At 49.3% G+C, this 23,950-nt stretch overlaps 1 protein-coding gene across 1 annotated transcript in view; it reads left to right on the top strand.

Annotated features, from left to right (window-relative positions):
* LOC119440783 (uncharacterized) overlaps nt 1-23,950 on the top strand; it is a 123,941-nt gene that overhangs the window by 3,298 nt on the left and 96,693 nt on the right. The window contains exons 3-4 of the mRNA XM_037705662.2: nt 409-541; nt 22,781-22,921. Coding sequence (XP_037561590.1) covers nt 409-541; nt 22,781-22,921 — 274 coding nt within the window. The remainder of the gene's footprint in view (nt 1-408; nt 542-22,780; nt 22,922-23,950) is intronic.

Here is a 23,950-nt window from a genome sequence, read left to right as displayed (position 1 = left end):
TCACGAAGCTGTGCAGTGGCGCCAGTAGGTGCGATAAGTAGTCCACTGTGATAAGGGTATGAACAGACTGCTCGCGAAGTTAGGCTGCAGAAGTTATGCTGAAGCGTTGGTTATTTAGAGCCTTTGGTTCAGCTTTACGTATGCCTCTGCTCTCGTGCAGCGCGACAGTCGGGTTTCGTTGAACTCAAAGGAACGTGAGCGTTCGCTTTGGCGGCACAAAATTTTGGGGTCGAAATTTGCAGTACTCAGTTGAGCGGCTTATATTGAAATTTTGGTGTGAGGCCTGGTGAATTAAACAGCTGATTCCGGGCGTTTGCACGCTGAGGTCTGCTGTGTTACCGGGATCGACTCTTCCGTGCCGGTTGTTGTGAGATGGTTGGAGGAATTCCGAGATTGCAATTGTTGCAGAATGCCGAGCCATCTTCTGGGTCACCAGCCATTCTCTTCCTGACCAGCGGTTGTCAGCGCTGGCCGGTCGAGATTTTCCGGGCCGCGGAGGAGCTGTTACGTTCGGCGACCAGCGGGGGCAGCGATCTTGGAAGTAACGTACTCCTGTTTACCTGCGACGAATCGCTTCGGGAGGCTGAAAAGCCGTCCCGCCGGGAAAGATCAGCGGCGTCATCATGTCTCTACACCTTTCAAAGAGTAGTGTCTCGACACTATAGGAAGAGGAGACTCTTGGAAAAGTAGACGCGTTCTCACGGCCGCTCGACAGACCAGCTGGCCGCCAAGGCCGCTCTCCAAACAGATCCGTCGATGGCTGGCCCATTCCAGGAACAGACGCGTCAGTTCCAGTCAGGTGCGAAGCCACCTGTCTACGAGTGTCCCCTCCTTTATGTGGGGAAATGAGCAGTGTGCGCCCGAGGGCACTTCTCCGAATGTGGTCGGGCAACGAAGGCGCCGGGGGATTATGCGCACCCTCGCCTTCTACGCAGACCATCGGTGACTTTCGACGCTCCGATTGGAGGATGGTGGGACCGCAGCTTCGACAGAGGGGTTTTAAGGAGACCTTTGGGGGCCATCGGGAGTGCTCTCCCATCTGCCGAGGGCTCTCCCATCTGCCCTGAGATGTAGCCAGTATGCTTCGATCCAGTCATGTTAGACTGAGGAGACGTATCGTTCTCCTACTTCCCTTGTAAATAATGTAAATAAACGCAGTACTCTTCGTTCTCGATGAGAACCTGTCCCTCCCTTCAACAACGTCTTCAGCGTCAGCGTGGATGAGGCGGACGACGGCATGGGCCAGCTACCACTTTGGATATCCCTGACTCCAACTCTTACAACTGCTGGCGAGGCCACGACACCCCAGCTCCTACAACAGGTAGCAGCGGCTGAGTAGGCTAGACCCGCAGTTTGACGTCGAACACGGATAGACCACGACTCCCAACTCCAACATTACGGACGAAGATCGTGCCGCAAGCGCGAAGCGTATGCACCTTTGGTTGGATCACCTCAACCGGCTCCACTCCCATCGTAATCGTGGGTGATTTCAACATAGACGTGGCTCGGCCAGACAGAAAGTTGTCGGTGGCGTTTCTCTTGGAAAGGTTCGGCATTCAATGTTACACAAACATCAGTCTGCCCACTACGCGTCATCGGTCGTGTATGGACCTCATATACAGCTCCGCTGGTCATCCACCTTCGCAGAGTGGAATAGCTCTGAAATATATATATATACTGTAAAGGGAACAGAGACACAGACACAGCACCCGTTCCTGGGTTTGGTTTGGTTTGGTTTGGTGCCTATAGATATAGCACAACCCACTACGGGGGATTGACCATGAATCGGGCGGCAGTGGGAAGAAAAATGAAGGATACCTAAATGGGATTTTCTTACTTAAGAATGAGATAATAAATGAATTGTAATCGTTAATATTAATTTTCATGCTATAGCATCTTAAAATTTGAAGCAAATATTTTTGTTGTCTTGTGAAAAAAAATTAGCATGGCAGTCTCCTTGTTTCCATTACAAAATTAAATATGGCATCACATACGTTCATATTACAGTGTCCTAGTGCCGACGCCCCCAGAGATAGAATGATAGGTAACGTAATGGTCAATCCAAGTTGGCGAAGGGGACCTTCTAGAAGTCGTTTTCTATGCATGGTGAACCTACGACACTCTATAAAGAAATGATCCATAGTTTCGGGTTCATTGCAATAAAAGCATTGAGGGGAAGGCGCCAAACCAGACCTATGGGTATGGAAATTAAGCCTTGGTATTCGGCAACGCATTCTAGTAAACGACACTTCAAATTTTCTTGTTGAACACTCCATCTGCTGTGCCAAGGAAACCTAAGGTGCTGAAAATCGGTGTTATTGAGTACACATGATTTGGCCTGTTCTTCTTGGACAGAAAATTTTTTTTAAATCTCGCAGAAGTGACGTATGCCGAAGGTCTTAGGATCCTCAGTACCGGGCCGTTAAGAGATGCCGCTGCTAGTGCGTCTGCAGATTCGTTTAAAGTGAGCCCCACGTGCCCTGGCACCCATACCAGATGGATAAGGCGTAAATGTTGGGGGATGGATGAATGAAATTCTCGGAGAATGATAGATGAATTGGGCACTGATAAAGCGGAGCAAACAGACAAGGAGTCGGTTAAGATTACGGCTGAAGTAATAGATGTGGGAAGTTTTCGTAGAGCTAGGATGATCGCTAATAACTCCGCCTGAAATATTGGCGTAAAGTCGGGTAGTCGAAGGGAGAAAGACCAATTTAATGATGCCGAAAAAATACCCACTCCTGCCTTCTCTTCACTGACAGAAGCATCTGTGGCTATTACTGCATTTATTTGGAGGTTCTCGAGGTGGTCATCTAGCAAACTTTTTAGGTATCGAATAGGTAGGAGTTTAGCGTTATTATGAAATATATCATCGAATTCAACGCTTACTGTCGCAGTAGGGAAATTTTGAAAATCCACATCACGGATTGATATTTCTAATGGCTCTAACAGTTTCTGCACAAAAACTACCTGGGGACAATGCAGTCTGGACCATTGATTCTCAAAGAATGCAGTCGGTTCTGTACCGACTGTTCTATTATATGCTTCGTCCTCGTCTTCTCCTCGTTCGCCCCCTAGAGCCCGGTGCATCTCTTCATCTTTACACTCGGCCACGCTGCAAGTTTCCGGCATGGCTTGCAAACAAGCCACTTAACATGGAGGCAACCCTGTTCAGTGTGTGAAGTCGTCGTTGGTGAGCCGTCCACTTCTCTGGCGGGCGACACTGGCTGTTGCGCGCTGGTCGCAGGTCTTGCCGACGATTATCCTGCCGCTCAGCGTTGTCAATTCCAGGCGAAGTTGAAGAGATTCCCTTAAAGGGTGCTCCGTCGATTATTGTGAGTGGTGCTACCAGTCTTCCCCTCTTCTCCTCGGGTTTTCGAGGACCATCAAAATAAGAGTTTGAGAGGCTGTCCACGGATGGTGATGCTCTGAATGACTGGAGGGCACAGTCGGAGTCATTCTGAAGTGGCGCTTCGTTGCGGTGGCCACTGTGCCTTGGGCACAGTGGCCCCCCTGAAGGAAGCACCTTGACACCTGCATGGATGCTATATATGCTTAACAGCGACAGCGCCGACAAGTGCAGCAGGGGCGTTCTCGGAAATAGGCGACCGTGGTAATGGATGGCTCTGATCAATGGCCGCTGACGCTTGCCTGAACGCCAAATCATGACCTCTGGTAGCAGGAATCGGAACTGAAGGATTGCCACCGCCACTGCTGCTGGAACCACAAGGCGTTGGGGCTGGTTGCTGCTGAATACTAGAAGATACCGAAGTGTTGCAACTGCTCCCCTGGTGCGGTGGTGGCTTCGGGCAACAGGCATCCTGCAGTGAAGGCTGTCTTGTGATGCTTCCCTTGTGACCTGGTGTAACTGACACTCCCGAAGACGAGAACGACGACGGCACCGGGTAGAGTGGGCCTGCACGCGGCTGCTGCTGCAGCCTGCAGGGAGGATGATTACAGGACCCTGGGCCAATCGGTCCAAGCCCTGGTTGGGCTCTTGCTGCTTGAGACTTAAGTCTAACGCCGTCTCGTAGACGGGCTGGTCGGCCATCTCGTTGGTGGACGGCCCCCCCTTTGCGGCAGGGGTGGCGTGTGCCGGAGTGGGGCTTTTGTTGCGCTGCTCCTCGGCCCTCAGCAGCCGTAGAGCCACTGCGGCTGGGTCCGTGTCCCAAGGGTCGCCGTACTATGGTGGCTAGAAGGCACCATAGCCGTACTGCAGATTGCCCGCGTCGTCGCCGCATGCCTCTGCATCCACCGCCGCTGCGGATGCAGCTTCATCCGCTGTCTTGGAGGCCTTGCTGCCGGGTACGCTATGGAAAGCGGAGGACGCCGACGTAGAGATGCTCGAACCGGAGGCGTGTGCCACCACTGGAAGGACCGATATTATCGGTCCATTCAGGGATGCTCGCGCTAAGGAATCGGCCATTTCAATGAAATGTAATCCGCAGTGTCCTGGTACACAATAATTTTACAAGATTCAGCTGGGGGGGGGGGGGGGGGGATAAATGTTAGAAACGTCTTTAGAGCTGGTGAATTGGTTGAAGCTGTAAGCGCAGTACAGACAGAAAGGGAGTCTGTTATAATAACCGCACTGGATTCATTTAAAGGGAGTTTGCGCAGAGCTATAATCATTGCTAAGAGCTCAGCTTCAAATACAGGAGTAAAATCTGGCAGTCTCAAGGAGAATGACCAGCCAAGCTGTTGATGCTGATCCTCTGTACAAATGGCACATACCCATCGTGGGGGATTGGCCAAGAATTGGGCTGTTTGGAGAAAATGGATTTTAAAAAATTAGAAAAAGATAGAAAGAAAGAAAAAAGGAAAATGAATTCTGGTCGGTGTTCTAATTAATTATTATAATTGATTATTTTAGGAAGGCAGTCAATTCGAATTAGTGATAAAGTTTTGCATTGCAGTGCAAACATTCTGGTGGCTGTACCCCAATGTGGAAGCTCCAAACAAAGCAAGACGGGGGCGTTCATGCTGAGGCCAAGTTTGTTAATTAGGGGTCCTGAAGCTACCCGCCGGGGTGGCTCAGTCAGCTAAGGCGTTGCGCTGCTGAGCACGAGGTCGCGGGATCGAATCCCGGCCCCGGCGGCCGCATTTCGATGGAGGCGAAATGCAAAAACGCCCGTGTGCTTGCGTTGTAGTGCACGTTAAAGAACCCCAGGTGGTCAAAATTAATCCGGAGCCCTCCACTACGGCGTGCCTCATAATCAGAACTGGTTTTGGCACGTAAAACTCCAGAAAGAAGAAGAAGAAGGGTCCTGAAGCTGTTCTATCATCTGCTTCGTCCTCCTCTTCCCTTCGTTCCCCGAGCGCCCGAGCCCAAGTGCATCTCTTCATCTTTACAATATATATATATATATATATATATATATATATATATAATGTTGTAGAAAACTGTCTGTATATGGTTTCAAATGCAACACACTAGCTGGATTATGCTTTATTTTTCGAAGTGGTCTAACGGCAGAGCATATTTTCTCAGCAGTCTTCGAACGTCCTGTTTCAGTGCGTGCCTCCTCCCGCGTACGATTCTTTCCTCCGTTCAAGGACACGATCCCTCCTCACCCACAGCTTCATTCCCGCAGGTCTGAACAGATCGCGAGACTACAAGGCTTATACGAAAACTGCTCAGATGACACGGATGCGATGGATGTCATCCCACTGAGATCGAGAATGCGACAACTCTGGCCCTAGAAGACTTGTGTGCCAGGCCACGTATGCCGCTCAGAGCATGGAGCGCGTTTCCATTGAGCACTTAGGCATTGCAGACCACTCAAAATTAAATTGACGGTGTCGCAAAGCTACGTAGTATGCAAAAGGCTCAAAAAAAAAAAAAAAAAAAAAAAAAAACGAGCGTTTCTGCGTTCCACAACCATCCGAACGCGACAAGGAATCGAACCTGTGACTTCGTGCTCGGCGACAGAACACCGTATTTCCACTGAACCAACGCAACGTACAGAAGGATGTCCCTCCGGGCCCTGCACGCCGCTTTTCGTTCGTGAGAAGAGTGTGATACGCCATGTATACGCTCGTATGTGACCCGATTCGACCTCCCTCTCTTTATTCGCTTGAGGTGTCCTTTATCGAGAGACAGTTGTGTTGCATATTGCCCAACATTTTTCAACAAGAACCTCCCAATATGTGCCTCTCCAATCCATGCTTCCCCGCCCCGGTAATTGTATCTCATAACGCTTTGTTCATTCATTACCTTCGCCGCGTGCGCCCCGTTTCTCTCGCTCGCGCACAACGTTCTCTATTCCAAAAGCAGCGAGTCCTTGCAGCGTCCGCAGGTGCGTGCAGGCTTCGCGGCTACCGGGGAAGCTGCGCTCAGGGGCTTCTCGTGCTCGCCCGCTAACTCGATTAGCCCTGCTCCTGCTTCTTTGTGTCGGCGCTGTTACTTCGTGCACTTTATCTAGAGGCTGACCGAACAATTTTTTTTTTTTATGCCGCGTATTGGGCGTGGAATTTCTGGAAATTGACAATAAGAGCCTCATGCGGATGCGAGCAGGAAACAACACCCGAGGAAGAAAGCCTATATTTTTGTGGTCGAATTTTGGATCCTGTGTTCAACTATCGACGCAATGCGTGCGTGCGCGCGCGCGCGCGCGTGTGTGTGTGTGTGTTTGTGTTTGTTAGATCATACAGAAATCTTAAAATCGCCTGTGACAGCGTAATTGTAGTCCATAAATGGGCTGGGTTACGCGAAGCGGCCAACATCACTCACACGAGAAATCGAAATGCATACTCGACTAATAAGAAAAGATTACTCATTAACATTAAATTAATTACTTTCCGGGGCACATATTCCAACTTATAAATTGTAGCCTGCGAGTTCACAAGGCATATCCACTTGGAACGAATTCTAATAATCGCACGTGTTTTGAGATGCGCACCTTGAAACTTGCGGTAAAAAAATTGTGAGGTCGCTTAAGCTTCACTTTTAAGAGTGGAACGTGATAGCATTCAAAGAACTCTGACTGCTTCTCACGGTTCCCGACGACTGCAGCTTATGCAACCACAATGGTTACTGGCAAACACTGGCAGCGAACGCTATGCACATAGGCGAGCTTTCTGGTAGAAACGCAGCCTCTTGCGTGGACCGATCACGGAGATAGTGCACAACCGCAACAAAGAAATTGCATAATTTTTTCAGGTTCCCGTGTTTGTTTCGCACTTGTAATATTTCAATCTGAGAAGATTTAACATAAACAGGCATGCGCTGTGAGTGTTTCTTTTATGACATTTGTTTGTGGAATGTCATTCTCAAAATTCCGAGGAATAGCTTTGTCAAGAATGTGAGACAAGGTATGAGCAACATTAGTGATAGAATTGTGTGGCAATAAAACCCGCATATACCGCACGTCATAAGGCGTGGCGTATGCATATACATAAGCTTCGCCTTTAAGAGTAGAACGCGATAGTCGCAGGCCGCACCTTTTTTTTATCCAGCGGCCGTGGTTATGGGGACCCGTTAGAATCGCAACGCGTGGCTTTAGGTCTGGTAGGAATACTGGAAAAGGGGTTTGTGTTTGAGTTTCCTCGTAGCAGAATTAGGATTTCTCGTACATTCAAATTACAATCCGACGCCGAATGATAAAGTCGTACCCTTACTTACTTGTATTGCATTGAAGCACGAAAGTAACTGGAATTCCCTTGTATCTCGTCGCACGCACACACACACACACACACACACACACACACACACACACACACACACACACACACACACACACACACACACACACACTATATATATATATATATATATATATATATATATATATATATATATATATATATATATAATGAATGAAATACTCACACTTTTAACAACAAAAATGCCATTAAAATAATAGTATTTTTGTTGTTACACGTCTGACCATTTCCTTCACAATATTTTCTCCGGGTTCAGCTTAAACCCCTAATTGAACACACACACACACACACACATAGAGAGAGAGAGAGAGAGTCCTAACTGTTATGCACCAAGATTTAAAAAATATGCAAATACCCCGTAGCTGGATAGAACCAAGGTAATGTTGTTTGCCGTCGCTTGGAGATACTCAGATTATTTTTGGCATTCTGATTCCACTTAACTACATTATTAGTGATAATTAATTAATTAACTTCTGAAGTATTATAATTAGATGAAAAGCGTCAAGGAGAAAATTGTAGAGCAACACGAAAAACTCCGGATACAGCTTTCTGTTGCTCAATACGCGCTACATAGTAAAAGTTTTTCTCTTTTTTTTTTTTTTTTTCTGAACGTGAAAGAAGCCCGCGAATACACGCCTCGAGCGGCCAGTCGCGCGGCAACAGTGGCGTGGGCAGTTTTTTTTTTTTTTTTTTTTTTTTTTTTTTTTTTTGAGTGGAGGGAGAGAAAAGGGAGCTGGGCAGGCCGCATGCTAACACAGAAGCTTCGGTGGGGGTGGTGGGCACTTGCCCGGCGTGCCACCCCCTGGCTACCTATTCTAGTGCACTGTACCCTGACTACACCAATGAATGTGTGATAGCATTTTCAGGTTCAAAGAAAGTCTATAGCCCCGTTTACACGAATGCGACAGTGGCGCATCGCATTTCCAAGCGCATTTGGGAAAGGCGATGCGACGCCGTTTACATGCAGCGACGGTGTCGTTAGAGGCCCCCCTCGGCTCTCCCTTGCTTCTCGGTAGTGTCTTCGCGGTTGTCATCCAAGGTATTGTCAGGCGCCCCCGCCTCCGTTCTCCCCTCTCATGCAGTAGCTTCACGGTTGTCATCGAAGGTCTTGTTAGGCACCCCCGCCTCCGCTCTCGACGATCCTGCCTTTACATGCTCCGCGAGAGTCGACTAGCGCCCGTAAATCTACCCTCGCCTGGCGCATTAATGCGATGCGCCTTTCTAGCGCATTACCGAGACACATGGGGCGTCCCAGGAAGCTTAATTGCGCCTTGGTGTGAAGAAAAAGACACCTCGCAGCGTCCTTTCTCGACAGGGGGTCAGGGAGCTGTCCGGGCAGCATCAACCACGAGGCTGTTACCTACGAAACCACTGTCACGTGGCAGCCACTTAAAGATGATGTACTAGTACGTCATTTCCATTCAGAGGGTTTGATGTGAAACTCGTCGCAGCTGATTCGCTGCGTCGTAGGTCTCACTGCAAGCGCTGAAGGGCTGAGTCACAAAACACCGCCCAACCCGTAGATCACCATGTTTTGTCACCGCAGACGTCGTCTAGGACAATTTCAACTTGATTGTGAAAAGTGTGACCGAGATGACACCGGCACATGCGAGCTCGCGAACTGTATACCATCCGGTGCAAATGTACATCCATGCGCCCTGTTGAATAACATGTACCGTTCACAAATGACCGCGCCTTAATTATTCGTAATCCCGGAATCGTTAGGCGTACCTATGATTATCGCGGCCGCTGCTGTAAGCCTGACGGAAGGCAGCCTTGATAGCGACGCTTTCCTTGCCACTTCCTTCGACTTTGGCGCTGCTGCGGCTGCTGTTTCCTCATCTCACCCACTCTTTTCAATATCGCCATGATTGGCCTGGCCAGAAAACTCCAAGACATCCAGGGTATCAGACATGCTTTTTACGCGGATGACATCACGATATGGACAACCAAGGCCCCTTGGCCGATAAGAATGAACAGCTCCAAACAGCAGCCACTACAATAGAGCAATATGCCCGCCAAAGAGGACTCCAGTGCTCACCCGACAAATCTGAAATCTTAAGAATATGGAAAGGGAAAGGAAACCGAGCGGTACCCACGGACCCAAACCTACGCATAGAAGTAAAAATCGATGGAGGTAACATACCGGAGAAAACGACTGTACGGATTCTAGGGATGTGGCTCCAATCCAATCAAAGATGTCAACATGCCCTCACCCTCCTCAAAACAACGGCCCAACAAATCGCCCGAATGATAGCGCGAGTCAAAAGCAGAAGAAGGGGCATGAAGGAGGGAGACACACTCCGCCTAGTAAGGAGCCTAGTAGTCAGTAGGGTAACATACAGCCTGCCCTACTACAACCTAACTAAAGCGGAGAAGGAAAAAGCAGATGTAATCATAAAAACGGCGTACAAAACTGCCCTACGCCTACCAAAGTACACTCCAAATGAGAAACCTCTGGCCCTAGGACTTCATAACACCTTTGAAGAACTAGCCGAAGCTCAACTCATCTCGCAGAAAAACCGGCTCCTCCAAACACCCACAGGCAGGAGCGTACTTGAGAGACTTGGTTACAATTCCCAACTCCAAGCCCACAAACAAACACAAGAAATACCGCGCACCATCAGAAGCTGGTACCAGGTAACCCCGCTTCCCAAAAACATGGACCCGAACCTCCACCCCGGCAGGAGGCAGGCAAGGGCCCGATACATCGAAAGGAAATTCGGCTTTATGAATGCAGCACGATTTACCGACGCCGTACTCTACACAGGCAACGCTAAGAAAGTGGTGGTGTGGAAGAAAGTAGCAGTGGTGACTGACTGCAGAGGAACAATAACCTCCAGCGGGTCGATATCCCCCAGCTCCATCACGGAAGCGGAGGAAGTCGCCATCGCACTCACTATCCAAGAGGGAAGGAAATCAATGAAATCGCTGACAATCCTAACAGATTCGCAAACAGCATGCAGGAATTTCCAAAGAGGAAGGGTTGGTACGAACGCACACCGAATTCTCACCAAACTCAAAGAAGAATGCCAAAAAGAATTTATCCAACCGATTACATGGGTACCGGGACACGAAGGGATCACAGGGAATCTACATGCGGATAGAGCAGCCCGAGGATACGCTCACTACCGGGCCATCAACACATCCGCTGTAGAGGACCTAACGCCCATCGATCCCGATTACTCGACTATATTAAACTACTATAGAGGGAATCGTATGTTCTACCCACCGCCCCACAGAAAACTAAGGACTGAAGAGGCCACCGATCTGCGTAGGCTACAGACAGGCTCCTTCGTCAGCTTACATAAACTACACAAGATACACCCCTCAGCCTTTAGAGACATGTACCCATGGTGCGGGTCAACACCAACCCTGTACCACATAACATGGGAGTGTACATCACACAAAATCGAACCTCACATACCAAATCCAAATTGAGATCAGTGGGAGGCACTGCTGGCTAGCTCAGACCTAGAGGACCAGATCCTCCTGGTCAGAAGACCTAACAGGCTTGCGGAAGCCAGCGGAGCCCTGAAATAGGGGCCCCGACCATAGATAAGCCTCGCATGAGGCCAGCTTTTACAATAAAGTTTATTCACTCACTCACTCACTCACTCACTCACTCACTCACTCACTCACTCACTCACTCACTCACTCACTCACTCACTCACTCACTCACTCACTCACTCACTCACTCACTCACTCACTCACTCACTCACTCACTCACTCACTCACTCACTCACTCACTCACGCACACTCCTCGCACGCCGCGTCGGGGTATTGCTCACAGGAGCGAAACTCGTTTGGACCTTTCCATCGCGTGGCATGTGCACAATGCCCTCTGGAGTTCTCTGGGTGTCACCACATTAGCCTCTTGACAGCTGTAACTATCCGTGACCTCCCTCAAAAGCACTGCAGAAAATGCAGCGCTTACCAACGTGCAAGTCCAAAGGGGACGTAGATAGAACTGTAAAGAGGAGGGGGGAGATGAGACAGAAAAGGACAGAACGGACACAGTCGCGAAACGAGTAACAGCCTTGCCACTCTCGCAGTTACCATACAGGGGGAGAGGGAAAATGTGACGTCAGAAGGCGAGGAAACAGCGGTTGCGAGAAAACTGAACGTGCGGTACGGTACGCAGACGCAAAGTCCTAGGCGACATTACGGAAGCGGTCGCACGTCAAATCAACACTTCTGTGCCCGCCACGGCAGCTTGACGGCTATGGCATTGTTCAAGGTCGCGGGTTCAATGCGACCCTGGCAGCCACATTTAGGCGGGAGGGAAACACAAAAACACTAGTGGACTTGGATTTATAAGTGCACATTAAAAAACACCAGGGTGTCAAAATTAATCGATTTATAAGTGCACATTAAACAGCAACAGGGTGTCAAAATTAATCCGGAGTCCGCCACTATGGCGTGTCTCGTAATCCGATCGTGGTTTTGACACGTACAGCCCCATAATTCAATGAAAGTTTCACTCTTGTGCTACGATGCGATGTGCAGTGTGAGGCAATGATATAATGTTCAACCCTCTAAGAGATTGAGCAATGGCGCCCAACAACGCCTTAAGCAAACAAACTCTATGTGTGTTCTATGTATACTATGTGACAAACAGCAGTGGTGCACGCAAGGCAACTCACCACTCTCCTACTGGACTATAAACGCTGAAGAAATTACACATTCGCCGTCGGTATTACCGCTAATTCTCGTCAATCAAAGCAAACAGCATAGAAAGCTTCGCTTACATCGATTCCCACAGTGCGTAGGATCCGCATATTTTTATTACAAGTCTTTTTTTAAAGGCCCACAAAAGTTACTCGAATTACGTTAGCGCAGATTGATTATCTGCGCAGGCAGACATAATTTGCAAGAAAAACCAATGCAATTAATTTATTAATTAAACTAATTGCCTTAATTACCTTCCTAGGTACTAACGTTACGGCAAAAGTTTATATTAACTTGCTTCATCCACAACAACGAGAGGCTGTGACGCCACCATAGCTATCCCTCCCCCAGACTTGAAGCCTTTCTTGCGCAAAAAGCTGAGACATGCACTTTTGGCAATCCATCTGGGACCGTGAAACCTCTAATAAACTTCATTTAATTAAGCCGAACCTACGAAATTGGCCTTCAGTAACAAAAGCGCCCCTCCCCTCTGTGGTAGGTGTGGTGAGAGGCTGACCGTTCTCCACGTCTTGGTGAAGGAACGGAAAAAGCACTTTCCTCTAGCACACCGATGCCATATTCCGCTTCATGTGGTGTTATTTCTTGTAGCAGAACCAATTTTTGACCACAAGTTAGTTTTAAAATGCTTGTAAGCTGCCGATTTATTGCGCGTTATAAGCCCACGAGATTCGTAGCACATCCTTTCACCAGAGCTAGGCTGCTGCTGCGGTATTTTAGTATATCGATCACCTCTTTGTAATACATCGTTTCCTCATAGCATATGTCATTGCCTAATTTTAATGCATATATATTTACGCACTTTTCAGCGAATAGTTTTTCATCCACGTCTCGATATTCATTATTCATATACCAATGACAGCCTATTATCATGGCTTTGGCGATCTTTGGCCACATCCGGCCCTTGCGCCATTAAACTCCAATGATCATCATCATCACAAGTTTATATTGGAACGTTGTATAGAAATCGTCGTAAAAGCGTCAAATGATTCGTTCAGTTAGCCTGATACGCGCGCGATATCGCCAAATGCGGCTAGAGCCATATCAGAGTAGCAGTTTGGGCAAGTTGGTAAGAACATTAAAAAGCGCGAACTGGACACGGACGGAAGGAAAGGCACACACACAGGCGCTACTTCCAACAATTTATTCTTGCGATCCTGTTGCTACTTTATATATAACCGACAGTAACATAATCTGAGCAAATCAGTGCGCAGAACTGAAAAAAAAAATACACAGAGCCTTGACAACCTATCTGTTATAAGTAATCCGCATTGGCACACGCAGAAATACAAATTGTTTTAGAGCGATAGATAGATAGCATGGACTGGTGGCATGCTTGCATACATTTCACCCAGGTTTTCATTCTCTTCTGCTTCGATAATCTCTCTTGTAAGCTTAATCTTGCTTCGGACAACAATTCTGCAGGTGTCAAACAACGGATGACAGCCACATGTCTTACAATGCATCGCAAGAAACCCACCAACGAAGTTTTTGACAAGGAATGGGGATGGGCGCGGTGAAATCGCGCACTCGCGTGGTCCCCACCACTAATTCAAAGGCGCTCACATGTTCCACTTGCCCACATGAAACACATTAGTGCCTTCACAGCCTTGTGGTTCAACGAGGGATGGAGGGGGTGTTCGAGTAGCGAGAGCCATGGATGTAGCAGGCCTTCATTTTTCCAAATTGCACGCGTCCTTGAAGACCAGGGGTGACCAATACATGAAAGGGAACTCCCGATTTCATTAAAAAACATTCAGTTAATTGTTGTCGCTTCTTTCCTGATCGAAGTCAAGAATATGCAACGGGGCAGATCTTCCAACTCAACAAAAAATTTGAACAGCCCTTCCCTAAGCGCCGAGACTCCGCTCCAACCACCGGGGGCCATGCCTGCACACAGAAGGCGCTCGGCAAGGCGATGAAGCGGACGACCTGCAAGGCGCTCGTGTTGTTGCTGATCCGCCATCTTGACTGTAGTATAAACACATTTTCTCTCTCTCTTTTGTTGCCAACTTCTTATCCCCATCACTATAGAAATAGCGACAAAATGGAACGGTTAAACTGGCGATCCGACGCCCTGCGCGCTGTAGCAGTAAATGTACCGCTAGCATGACGCGGAATCACGTGATGTGGCTTTCTATTCAAGAACTGTTGCAGCGCCGGTGTCTCCAGTGGCGGAGCTCGCCCATGTAGTGAACTTGCTCAGTTGCATTCGTCATGAGGGGTAATTTGTGCGGCGCACATTTCCTTTACGCCCCGAGAGGCCTATTCCACCTTCATTTACCACGAATCATCCCAACTTCCTCTTACTTATCTCTAACATTTAGCGTTGTTGCGACCGGAGGTACGAAGATGTGAGATGCTCATTCACCGTGGAGGAGTGAGGGAACGTGAGGCTGGGCCCGACATCCAGGACGCTTTAAACACACGTTTTAATTTGCCTCTTGTGCAAGAATGATGATGAATACACTCTAAGAAAAAAAAGGACGAAATGGGGTATCGAGGTTAGTCCTTTTGGGGAGAACTGACTTGCCACAACCATTCGTCCTTTTGGGGAGTAACTGCGAGGGGACGAACTGTTACTCCCCATGCGGTTACTCCATCAAGGGGACTAACAGTTGCTCTTTTCCGATGCCCCTCAAGGGAGTAACGTACGGTCATTTTTTCCGATGCTCGCAAAGATGCAATTGACGAAATTAGCCATTTACACGCTGATAACAGAAAAAAAAGAAGCGCTTCAAGAGCAGGATTCGAACTCACGTCCTCTCGCTCACAAGTCGGGAACCCTAACCACTATACCACGGCAACTCGCTTGACGAGGCAGGATACTGCGACTAGGTTATGGATCGAAACGCAGGTGTGCCAATGCAAGAGACTCTGCATTTTGTGTATGCTATGCGGGGAGAGTCTAACGCTGTGTGTACTTGCAACCATGCGACTACAAAAAGAAATTTGCCCGATAACGCTATGAGACATTACGCGGTGCACGTACGTACCTGTAGCTATCGTATACGGGGCACGCAAGACGACAGAGAAGGCGAACTTATCTGTCACTTAGCGTGCCCCGTTTGAGCTACATATCGCTTCACTTAAGTTCGTAATCTCCTTGGAACGGTTGGAACTTAGGTACTATTGACCAAGAACATGTGGCAGTCCATCAATGACTTGCGCGTTTAATGTGTATCGTTCACTTATGGCTTGCACATGACTTGCATGTGTCTTCACACTCCACATTTTAAATTTCACACAATTTTCTCTTGAAGAGACAAAGTGCTGCTTTGCATGTAGTTCAATAGACAGTGCACGAACTTCAAAATATTCACGATTTATAGACAATACGGTTTTCGGCGCACCACTCCACGACACGGACGAAAACAGCGAAATGCTTGGGGAGTAACTGTTGCCGTTCATCCTGCCCTTACTCTCTTTTCGACCAGGGACTAAACACTTACTCTCCAAAATTTGCACACGACACGCACACTCCTGCGGTTAGTCCTTTGAAGGACGAAAGTGCCCTTTTTAGGACTAACAGCCCAGTTACTCCCGTTTTCCCCGGGATTTTTCTTAGAGTGTACTGAAGGTGAAGGTGAGATGACCACGTTCAGGTTCCGGCTGCCGTTCTCTTCACGAAGCGTCCGTCTCCTTATTTAACCCCTCCGTCGTCCTGGTCCCGTCGTCTTGCCCGCAATCAGACGTCAGGAGACGGATGACATCATCCCCCCCCCCAATCCGGAGGTTGGTAGCCCTTTTCCTCCGACGAGAGCTTGGCCCAAAACGCATGCACATCCCTGTGCACGAACAGGGAAAGAGGGAGGCACAATCACCCCGTCTGACGTGGCAATTTGGGCTGATGTCAGGTGATGTGAAGGAATGTCCCATTGCAAAATGCTCAAACCCTTGCTGGGGGAGCCCAGCTGTTTGCCATGAATCATCGCAGTTGGAGATGGCTCTGACGAGGTCCTAAGCTCGTTCGCCATTGTCGCGTCCTCCATGAGCGACTGGTTTCGCGGGGTGAACGGCTGATCACAACAGCGTATTAATATATTTAGTCTTAAAGAGCGCGACACAACACACCAAAAGAACCGTAGGACAGAGCGCTAACAACCAAATACTTTATTTAGTGAGCGGTAAATTAAGATACAGAGGAAGGTACAGTCAACCACAAAATATTACGGACCATGAAATTTGTGAAAAAGCTGAGTATCTCCGCAGCCTCACAACCCAGCCTGGTATTTGCATTTCGGGCCTCGACTAGAACATGATAACAACATTGTCGTATGCAGCTTTACTGGCTACTGCTGCAGGCTGCCCGGGAATTCTGAAATCCCGTGGTCCTTAAACTTTTGTGGTTGACTGTACAGACACGAAAAGAAAGAAAAATAAATAAAGATCCCCATGTAATATATTGTATTTGTTTTGTGGATAGGGATAGGGATGCATGCGTCCCCGCGTGCGGGTAATGATGCTAAAGGCTTTAAAAAAATCTCGCGTGCGCAATGTTCGCGGTACTTCTTGGAATTTTTTCAAAGATAGGGGTGCAATGGTACCTCTATAGTAATGGGTATCGAGATGACTGTTAAGTGAGGCCGCATGCATGTTCACGTAGGCGGCCATTGATACATATTACCGTTCGACCGATGTAACTGCGATTGCACGAGAGCGCTGTCTCGTATACAACCTGCGTGCGACGCTCAATAAAACGACGAGCACGCTTCTTAGATCAGGGCTGTTGTAAGTTTTGTTCTTGATTCACTCTTCAATCCACCAAGCTTGTTAGGGGCGCTAAAATTACCTTTACTTCAGCCTTCGTCGCAATTTTCAGCCCTCGCAGCGAGCTAGATAAGCTTGTTATACAAGTTAAGTGACTTCCAAAGTCTTTCTGAAGTGGTCACTCTCTGTTACGACAAAGGTGGGAGAAATATATCGACAGTAATATCCACGTACCGCCACTCGACGCAAAAGACGATTTCGGCCAGCTGAAACGCGATGAAACGCCGCCGGTTTGCTCAGCGGCTGCAACGGTTCGTCCAGGTATACAGTAGACCGCTTATTCGGTTCTTGCAGATGTGGCCTCGCATTGTCGAGCGGAAGCAGCGAGATCTCTTCAGCACACAAACACCTCCCCCCCTCATCTCTCTCTTACTTCTTTTCACCATTTTCGGTGACAGAGGACGGTTGCGAGACGCAGACAGGTTCTTTTCTCGCTCTGTCCCATTGTGGACCCGGGCACGTTCCCACGGCGTGCCGCACCCCCGGCGGTGTCCCGTTGCGCCGGCGGCCATTGTGTGAACGTAGCTGTTTGCCGCTTCATTTGTTGTCTGCGTTGGCGGCGCGCGTCGTGGCACGCGTAAACGACAACAGGTGCATCACGCAAGGTGCTGCGCGTTTTTGCGAGCTCTTTCCGCCAGACTTACGTGGTCTCAACAACAAAAATAAGGACTTAGTGCAGGGTGTGGTCGTAGTCGTAAGGGGGGGGGGGGGGGGGGGGGGTGCGCACGCGGTGTTTGAGCCGAGCGCTAGGGGGCAGGGTGGCTCTAACGGGCGTGCCCCATTCACGGAGGCCGGAACGGCGTTTGAAGCTGGACTGTGGGAGCCAAGGAGAGGTGAACCGCTTGCAAGACGAGGTCTCGCGACTATGGTCGTCGTCATTTGACAAGCTGCGTTTTCTTTCTTTTCGTGACGATCTTGAGTGAGAGCCCGCGACGCTTTCTGGCGCGCATGGTGAACGTGTTCGTATATAAAGGACGCCGAGCAGAAACGTGCTTTGTCGGTTTCGCCGGTGTCGCACGGGCATTTCGAAAAACGAAGAAGCGTGGAACTCCACTGAAATTTCCAAGTCCTTCGAGCAAAGGCGTTCAGTGTACCACAGCCCACGTTTACGCTATATGTAAAGTTTCGCGTACACGTACCCAAAGAAAAATAGTTGTAAGAAATTATGTAGTTTGGAAAGTATGTCGTATTCGCTAGGCAATAAAAAAAAAAAAAAAAAAAAAAACACGTGCGATCCTCGTCGTGACAGAAAACAGGGCAGCGTTTTCTAGATGGCAACATTTGGGAACAAAAATATAAAAATGTCTGCTATGACAAGCGTTGAGAATGCGCAGACGCTCCTTCTCGCGCCTTCTCGACAAGACAAGCGAAAACACGTTCGAGCGATGACAATCGCACTCGTGGCCCTGTACCAGGGCTTACCTTCGCCGCCATTGATCAGATGGACCGGCCAACTGCAATGCGTGGTCCTAGTAGCTCTTTGCTTTCAGGCACGCACACCTGTTGAGCCAACTTTGAAACGACGCTTGTGCCGATGAGGTATGGAATGAGTCATGTCTGCCGACCAGCGTTTGTATTTTGCAACCTTCGGTGGACCGCAGCTGGCCGACGCGAACGCTGATTCCTTTTGACATCCACATATGACACGAACAAAATTTATTTCCGCCGCTTCCTGAGTCTTATCATCCTGATACCGTGCTTTTGGCATTACTACAAATCCTCCTATCCTTAGCAGCCAATAGTGGGGAGAGGTCATTGCCGCTGCGGAATCAGACAGGCAACGTCTTCTGACGTTCATTGATTCGTGTCCTAGAAGCAATGGTGGTCCCAAAGGAAGAAGCCCCCCCCCCCCCCCCCCTCAAAAAAAAAAAAAGAACGAAAGAAAGAAATAGAAAAGAAATAGTTTTCGCTTGTGTAGTGTAAGAAGGAAGGCACCATGCAGTGCATCTGGGCAGGCGATAAATGTGTATGTGAAATGTCTGCGGAATGCGGCCAGCTACAGTTTGGGAGGGTTTACGCCAATAACACAGGCTACCACTTTGTCATCCACTCCTGGGCGAAGTTTGCGTTTGTAGATGAGGATGGTCTCCTGTTTAGCGTACGATTCGCCCAAGGACGACGCATCGACGACAACGGCTGGGGCGACGGGTGGGTATATTGATCAGCGCTATGCTAAGCGCTGCTGTCGCTCAGGCGTTCCAAAAGGCAAAAGGGTGCCCTGCTTCTCCCGCATTCCGGATCGTGTTTAACCAGACGCACCGCATCAATCTGCGTATTGAAGGAGCTTTGTTAAATGAATAATTGGAGCGCTGTTGCTCACGACCAAGCTTGTATGATAATTTATTTATATATACTGTATCAGCTAAGGCGCTGCATAGTTGTCCACCCAAAACGTGTAGACAATCATCTTCATCAAGCATTTCGGAGGCCTAAAAGTGTATGCAATCCATCGTTTCAGCCAGAAATAAGTGACAAAATCAGCCTTATTTTAGTCTCAGCTCACGTTGAGAACAAATCATTATTAATGTTTTTATCGTTATTCTTGAGATCATAGCCCTGACATAGCGGGTCATGCGCAGATCATGTTGGATCACGTCTACAGTAGTATTTCGTTGTACACACTTTACTGCGGGGTTTATTGCTGAAGGCCTAGTTTTTGACGTAGCGAGGATGTCGCGAAGAGTTTGCGATCGTCCAGAGAAAACTATTGCAGGGTTCCCTTTTGCGCATGCGTGACCGCATCGCCTGCTCTGCCAGCTTTGTGGGTGCAGTGGGAATGTTGTGAAAATGTGACCCTACCAGTGATGTGCGTAGCTCGCAATAAACGAAGACAATAAGAAGCAGCTGAAAGTTGGCTCTACGTGTGGCCCATCACTCCTGTCCGCGTGCATTGTTCGCTGCCTATACCAGACGAAGGCAGCGTCAGCACTGACGGATAACGGCGTTCTTCTAAACAGCGCTCCACAAGTGCACAGTTCGAAGAAGAAAGTCAAAAGAGCACACACACACACACGAAACGTGACAGCGCATGAAACATACTCGCACGCCCACCTCGACTAAAGGAAACACGCGGTCGTACACGTCAAGCCGCGCCAGCGAGAGTCCCAATGGTATTTTTGGCGGTCTCGCCGCTAGAGGCTCACTGTGAAAATATTGTTAGTGCGTTCGTCCTGTGTCAATGCATTTTTCAGAATCATTATCGCAGAATTTTCTAAGATTTGTTTGTGTGTTCGGCGCGTACTTTCCCTCAAAATTAAGGAGCTTCCTGAGATCGAAACTGTCAGCACGCGTCCGTGCGTCACCAATTATTTGTGTCATGGTACTTCTGTTCCGCGAGTACTTTTCGCAGTAACGAGTATCGAGCAAACTCGTTACTATCGGAGCGTGTATTCTTTTAAACCGAACAGCCCGGCTGTATGGGACGCTGGCTTTCTGACTATACTGTTGAAATGGCCTAACAGTGGGTTCTCTGGATAGTTTAGTCTAGAGTTCCTATACAGTAACTAGTTCAGCGATCATTTTCGTTTCTTTTCCCCCATCTCGTGGCTGTCTGTTTACACAGCAGATGTGGGTAGCTGATATTCTGTTTACTCACCGCGTTAGCCCAGTGGCCATGGCGTTGCACTACTGAGCTCGAGTCGAGGTGGCGGGTACGATCCCGGCTGCGGCGGCTGCATTCCGATGGGCGCGGAACGAAAAGACGCTCGTGTACCGTGCATTGCGTGCACGTTAAAGAATCCCAGGTGTTCAGAATTAATCCGGACCCCCTCACCACGGCTTGCCTCATAATCGGATCATGGTTTTAGCACGTAATAACCCCAGAATTTAATAATTTTTTAATGTTCTGTTTGAGACTAAGAGGAAGAAGCGGAGTTGGGGAAGTCATGTAAAGCAGGTGACCGGTTGAGTGAAAGAGTCGGTGCCATGAGCACAGCGGGTGAGTCATTACATGAGGAATGATACTGCGAAGTTTGCAAGCAATGGGCAGGTTCGGTTGACGCATAGAATACTTGGAGATATTTGGGAGTGGCCTTTGTCCTGCTATAGTTTTTAAATTATATTATTATTATTATCATCATCATCATCATTATTATTACTATTGCATACGTCACGCACAATAGTAAGAGCAGCGTGCTCGAACATGCTCGCGCGGAGAAAGGACAAAATTCAGAACAGGAGGCGTGTATCCTCACGAAGCGTACGAACAAACGTATCAATAGAATGAGAACCGAGCATTTGGCGTCAGAAGAGGTTCACAAGCGGCCCATACGTCGGACATGCACTGCTGAAGTTTCGACGGCGCCTCAAGATCACCGTCATACTAACGTAAGCATTGCAGGCTGTTCAGTTTGGTGGACATTTTCCCGTTGCAGTGTCGCAAAGTTGGTGCCGAACGGGTCTCAGCCCTTTGCTGCCTCCAGATTGGCGGATTTCGGACATTAGCATGGCGGGCAGCAGCTGAAAGCAGCTCTCGCTCAAGTCCAATGAAGGCGCGGCAAAAGTGTGTCAGTCCGCAGCGCTGCCAGAGAGCGGGGTCGGCGCCGCAGTGGCGGCCCCGGGTCAATCGATGGCCGGCGCCGCCCAGGGCGCGGCGGCGCCTCTGGGCGCCGGCGGGGCGGCCGCCTATCGACCGCCGGGTCGATCCCGCCACGGCGCCGCCAGAGCGGGGCCGACGCCGAGAGCAGGAAGTGTGTGTGTCAGGCGGTCCCGCAGATGATGCGCCCGCTGACAGAGCGCTCGCTGCAGCAGCGCTGCTCCATTCGAACGCATGTTGCTCACCGGCCGGGTAGCACGGTGCGGACACGTCGGTCGAGGAGGACTTGAGCTTGCGCGTGGCGTGGCCACCCCGAAAGCGTGGTTAAATTGAGCTCAACAGACTTTGGGAAAGCTCTGGTAACCTCTTAAAGGCTGAATGTCAGCTGAACGAGTCAACTGACATCGCGGCCCACGTGCATGGGCAAAGGATCGCACCCACAGTACCCGAGGCAGCAGCCGCGCGTGCTTCTTCGCACATGCCGCGTATCACGGTCTTCGTTGGCGACTACGTCCTTCCATCATGCCTTACAAACGCGAGAGAGAGAACATGCAGAGTGAGCGTGCAACCTTGGGCGTACAGTTCCACACACTTTTCGCGGAAACCGTCCCAGGTTCGATCCGATAAAACTTCGGTTGGCGTGCTTTGCGAGCATCGCCACGTTTCTCTGCCAATTAAGAAGCTGCGAACGCCGAATGCTGAGCTCATCGAGTGGAGATGAGGCGCAACGCCCTCAACATTCGCGCCTGCTACCAGCGATGCGAAGCACACCAGGACGCCTCGCCTCTGTGGACGAGGCCTGGAAGTGGTTTCTGAAAAGTGCTCTTCTTTCAGAACCAAGATCATGCAACCGTACTCCCTTGGCTTATAGGATAAACAACTGTATGAAGACACAACACATCTGAAGAGTAATTATTGGTCACGATGTGTCTTCTTATCGGAGACCAGCTGCGGTGGTTCAGTGGCGTCCTATTCTGATACGATGGCGGAATACAAAAACGTCGTGTGCCAACATGGCGTGCATGTTAGGGAACGCCAGATGGTCAAAATTATACCGTAGCGCTCTGCTACGTCGTCTCTCATTGTTCATGTGCTTTTCTGGGGCCATGTATGGTTTCCCAGGTACAAACTTGTTTGGTGGAGTCAACGGTACACTGCTCCTGGGCTTCCTGCGGCACCATCTTGACATTTTGCTAGACAGCAGCTGCGAGAAGAAGACTGTATACAATCTCAAGTCGTATATGTACTTTCGGAACTTCAAGGGTGAGCATCTCTATCATCAACGATGTCCGTCGCCCGCGATCAGCCTATCACTATGGCAAAGCTATTTATGACCGTGTCGCAGAAAGTTGAACTGTGCCCCCACCCCCCTTCCCATCGCTCATTCTTTCCTTGAATCGTCTTCACTGCGCGCTTCTCCGCATTCGTCAACGGATGAACATGGTCCTATGCAGTCCCTTCTCTCAGAACGCCGAGTATTCCTCACCTTCTCTAAAGGTTTCGGCGAGGCCATTGGCATAGCTAGGAATGTTTTTCAGTTTTTCGGGTAGGGAGGGGGAGCTGGGCACGCTGCTTTTGTCGCACGTCGTTTTTGCCCCTCGATAGACGAGCCCCGCCGCCTGGTCGGCAAAAACGTGTATGGAGTTTTTGTCAGGTATCGCGGCGCACCTCTATATCAGAAGGGGAAGGGGGGGGGGGATGAAAGGCACGTGCCCGGTGCGTGTGACACACACACACACTCTCTCTGCGCCGCTGGGCGAGACGATCACGTTGCGGCTTGCGATCACAGCACCAGGCTGAGCGACCCCCGAGCATGCAAAACAGCAATATTACGTGACCACCAGCTGCAATTTTCGTCCTCGCAGCCGCGTTAAATTTGGCGCACGCTTTGAATCGGTCGTATTAAAAAATAGTCCACGATTGTTGCGCGTTTGAGGAAAGAATGCTTCATACTATCGCTGTGGAGTCGGCAGCTATTAATTAAAGCAATACGCATTGAATGGAAGAAACAAGCCGCCCCCTATAGACTACGACCAATCGCGCACACAATATGTGAATAGAGTTGCACCCCCCCCCCCCACTTCCTTCAGTTGCATTCGTTCGGCTTAGCTTCCATCCACGCGAAGTGGATGGCGTGAGGCCTCCAAAAATTTCGTGATACGCTCCCAATTGTTGGAAGCCACGCAGGCCATCGTTACCGCTCCATTGTGCACTTTCAGCTCATCGAGCCCCAATAACTGCAACCGCCGCCTGTAGCACCACTGTTAAAGAAGTGTTTTTACTTTTTTCATT

The sequence above is a fragment of the Dermacentor silvarum genome, chromosome 2 (genome assembly GCF_013339745.2).
Source record: "Dermacentor silvarum isolate Dsil-2018 chromosome 2, BIME_Dsil_1.4, whole genome shotgun sequence".
Taxonomy (NCBI): domain Eukaryota; kingdom Metazoa; phylum Arthropoda; class Arachnida; order Ixodida; family Ixodidae; genus Dermacentor; species Dermacentor silvarum.
This window is presented reverse-complemented; position numbering and strand designations above follow the sequence as displayed.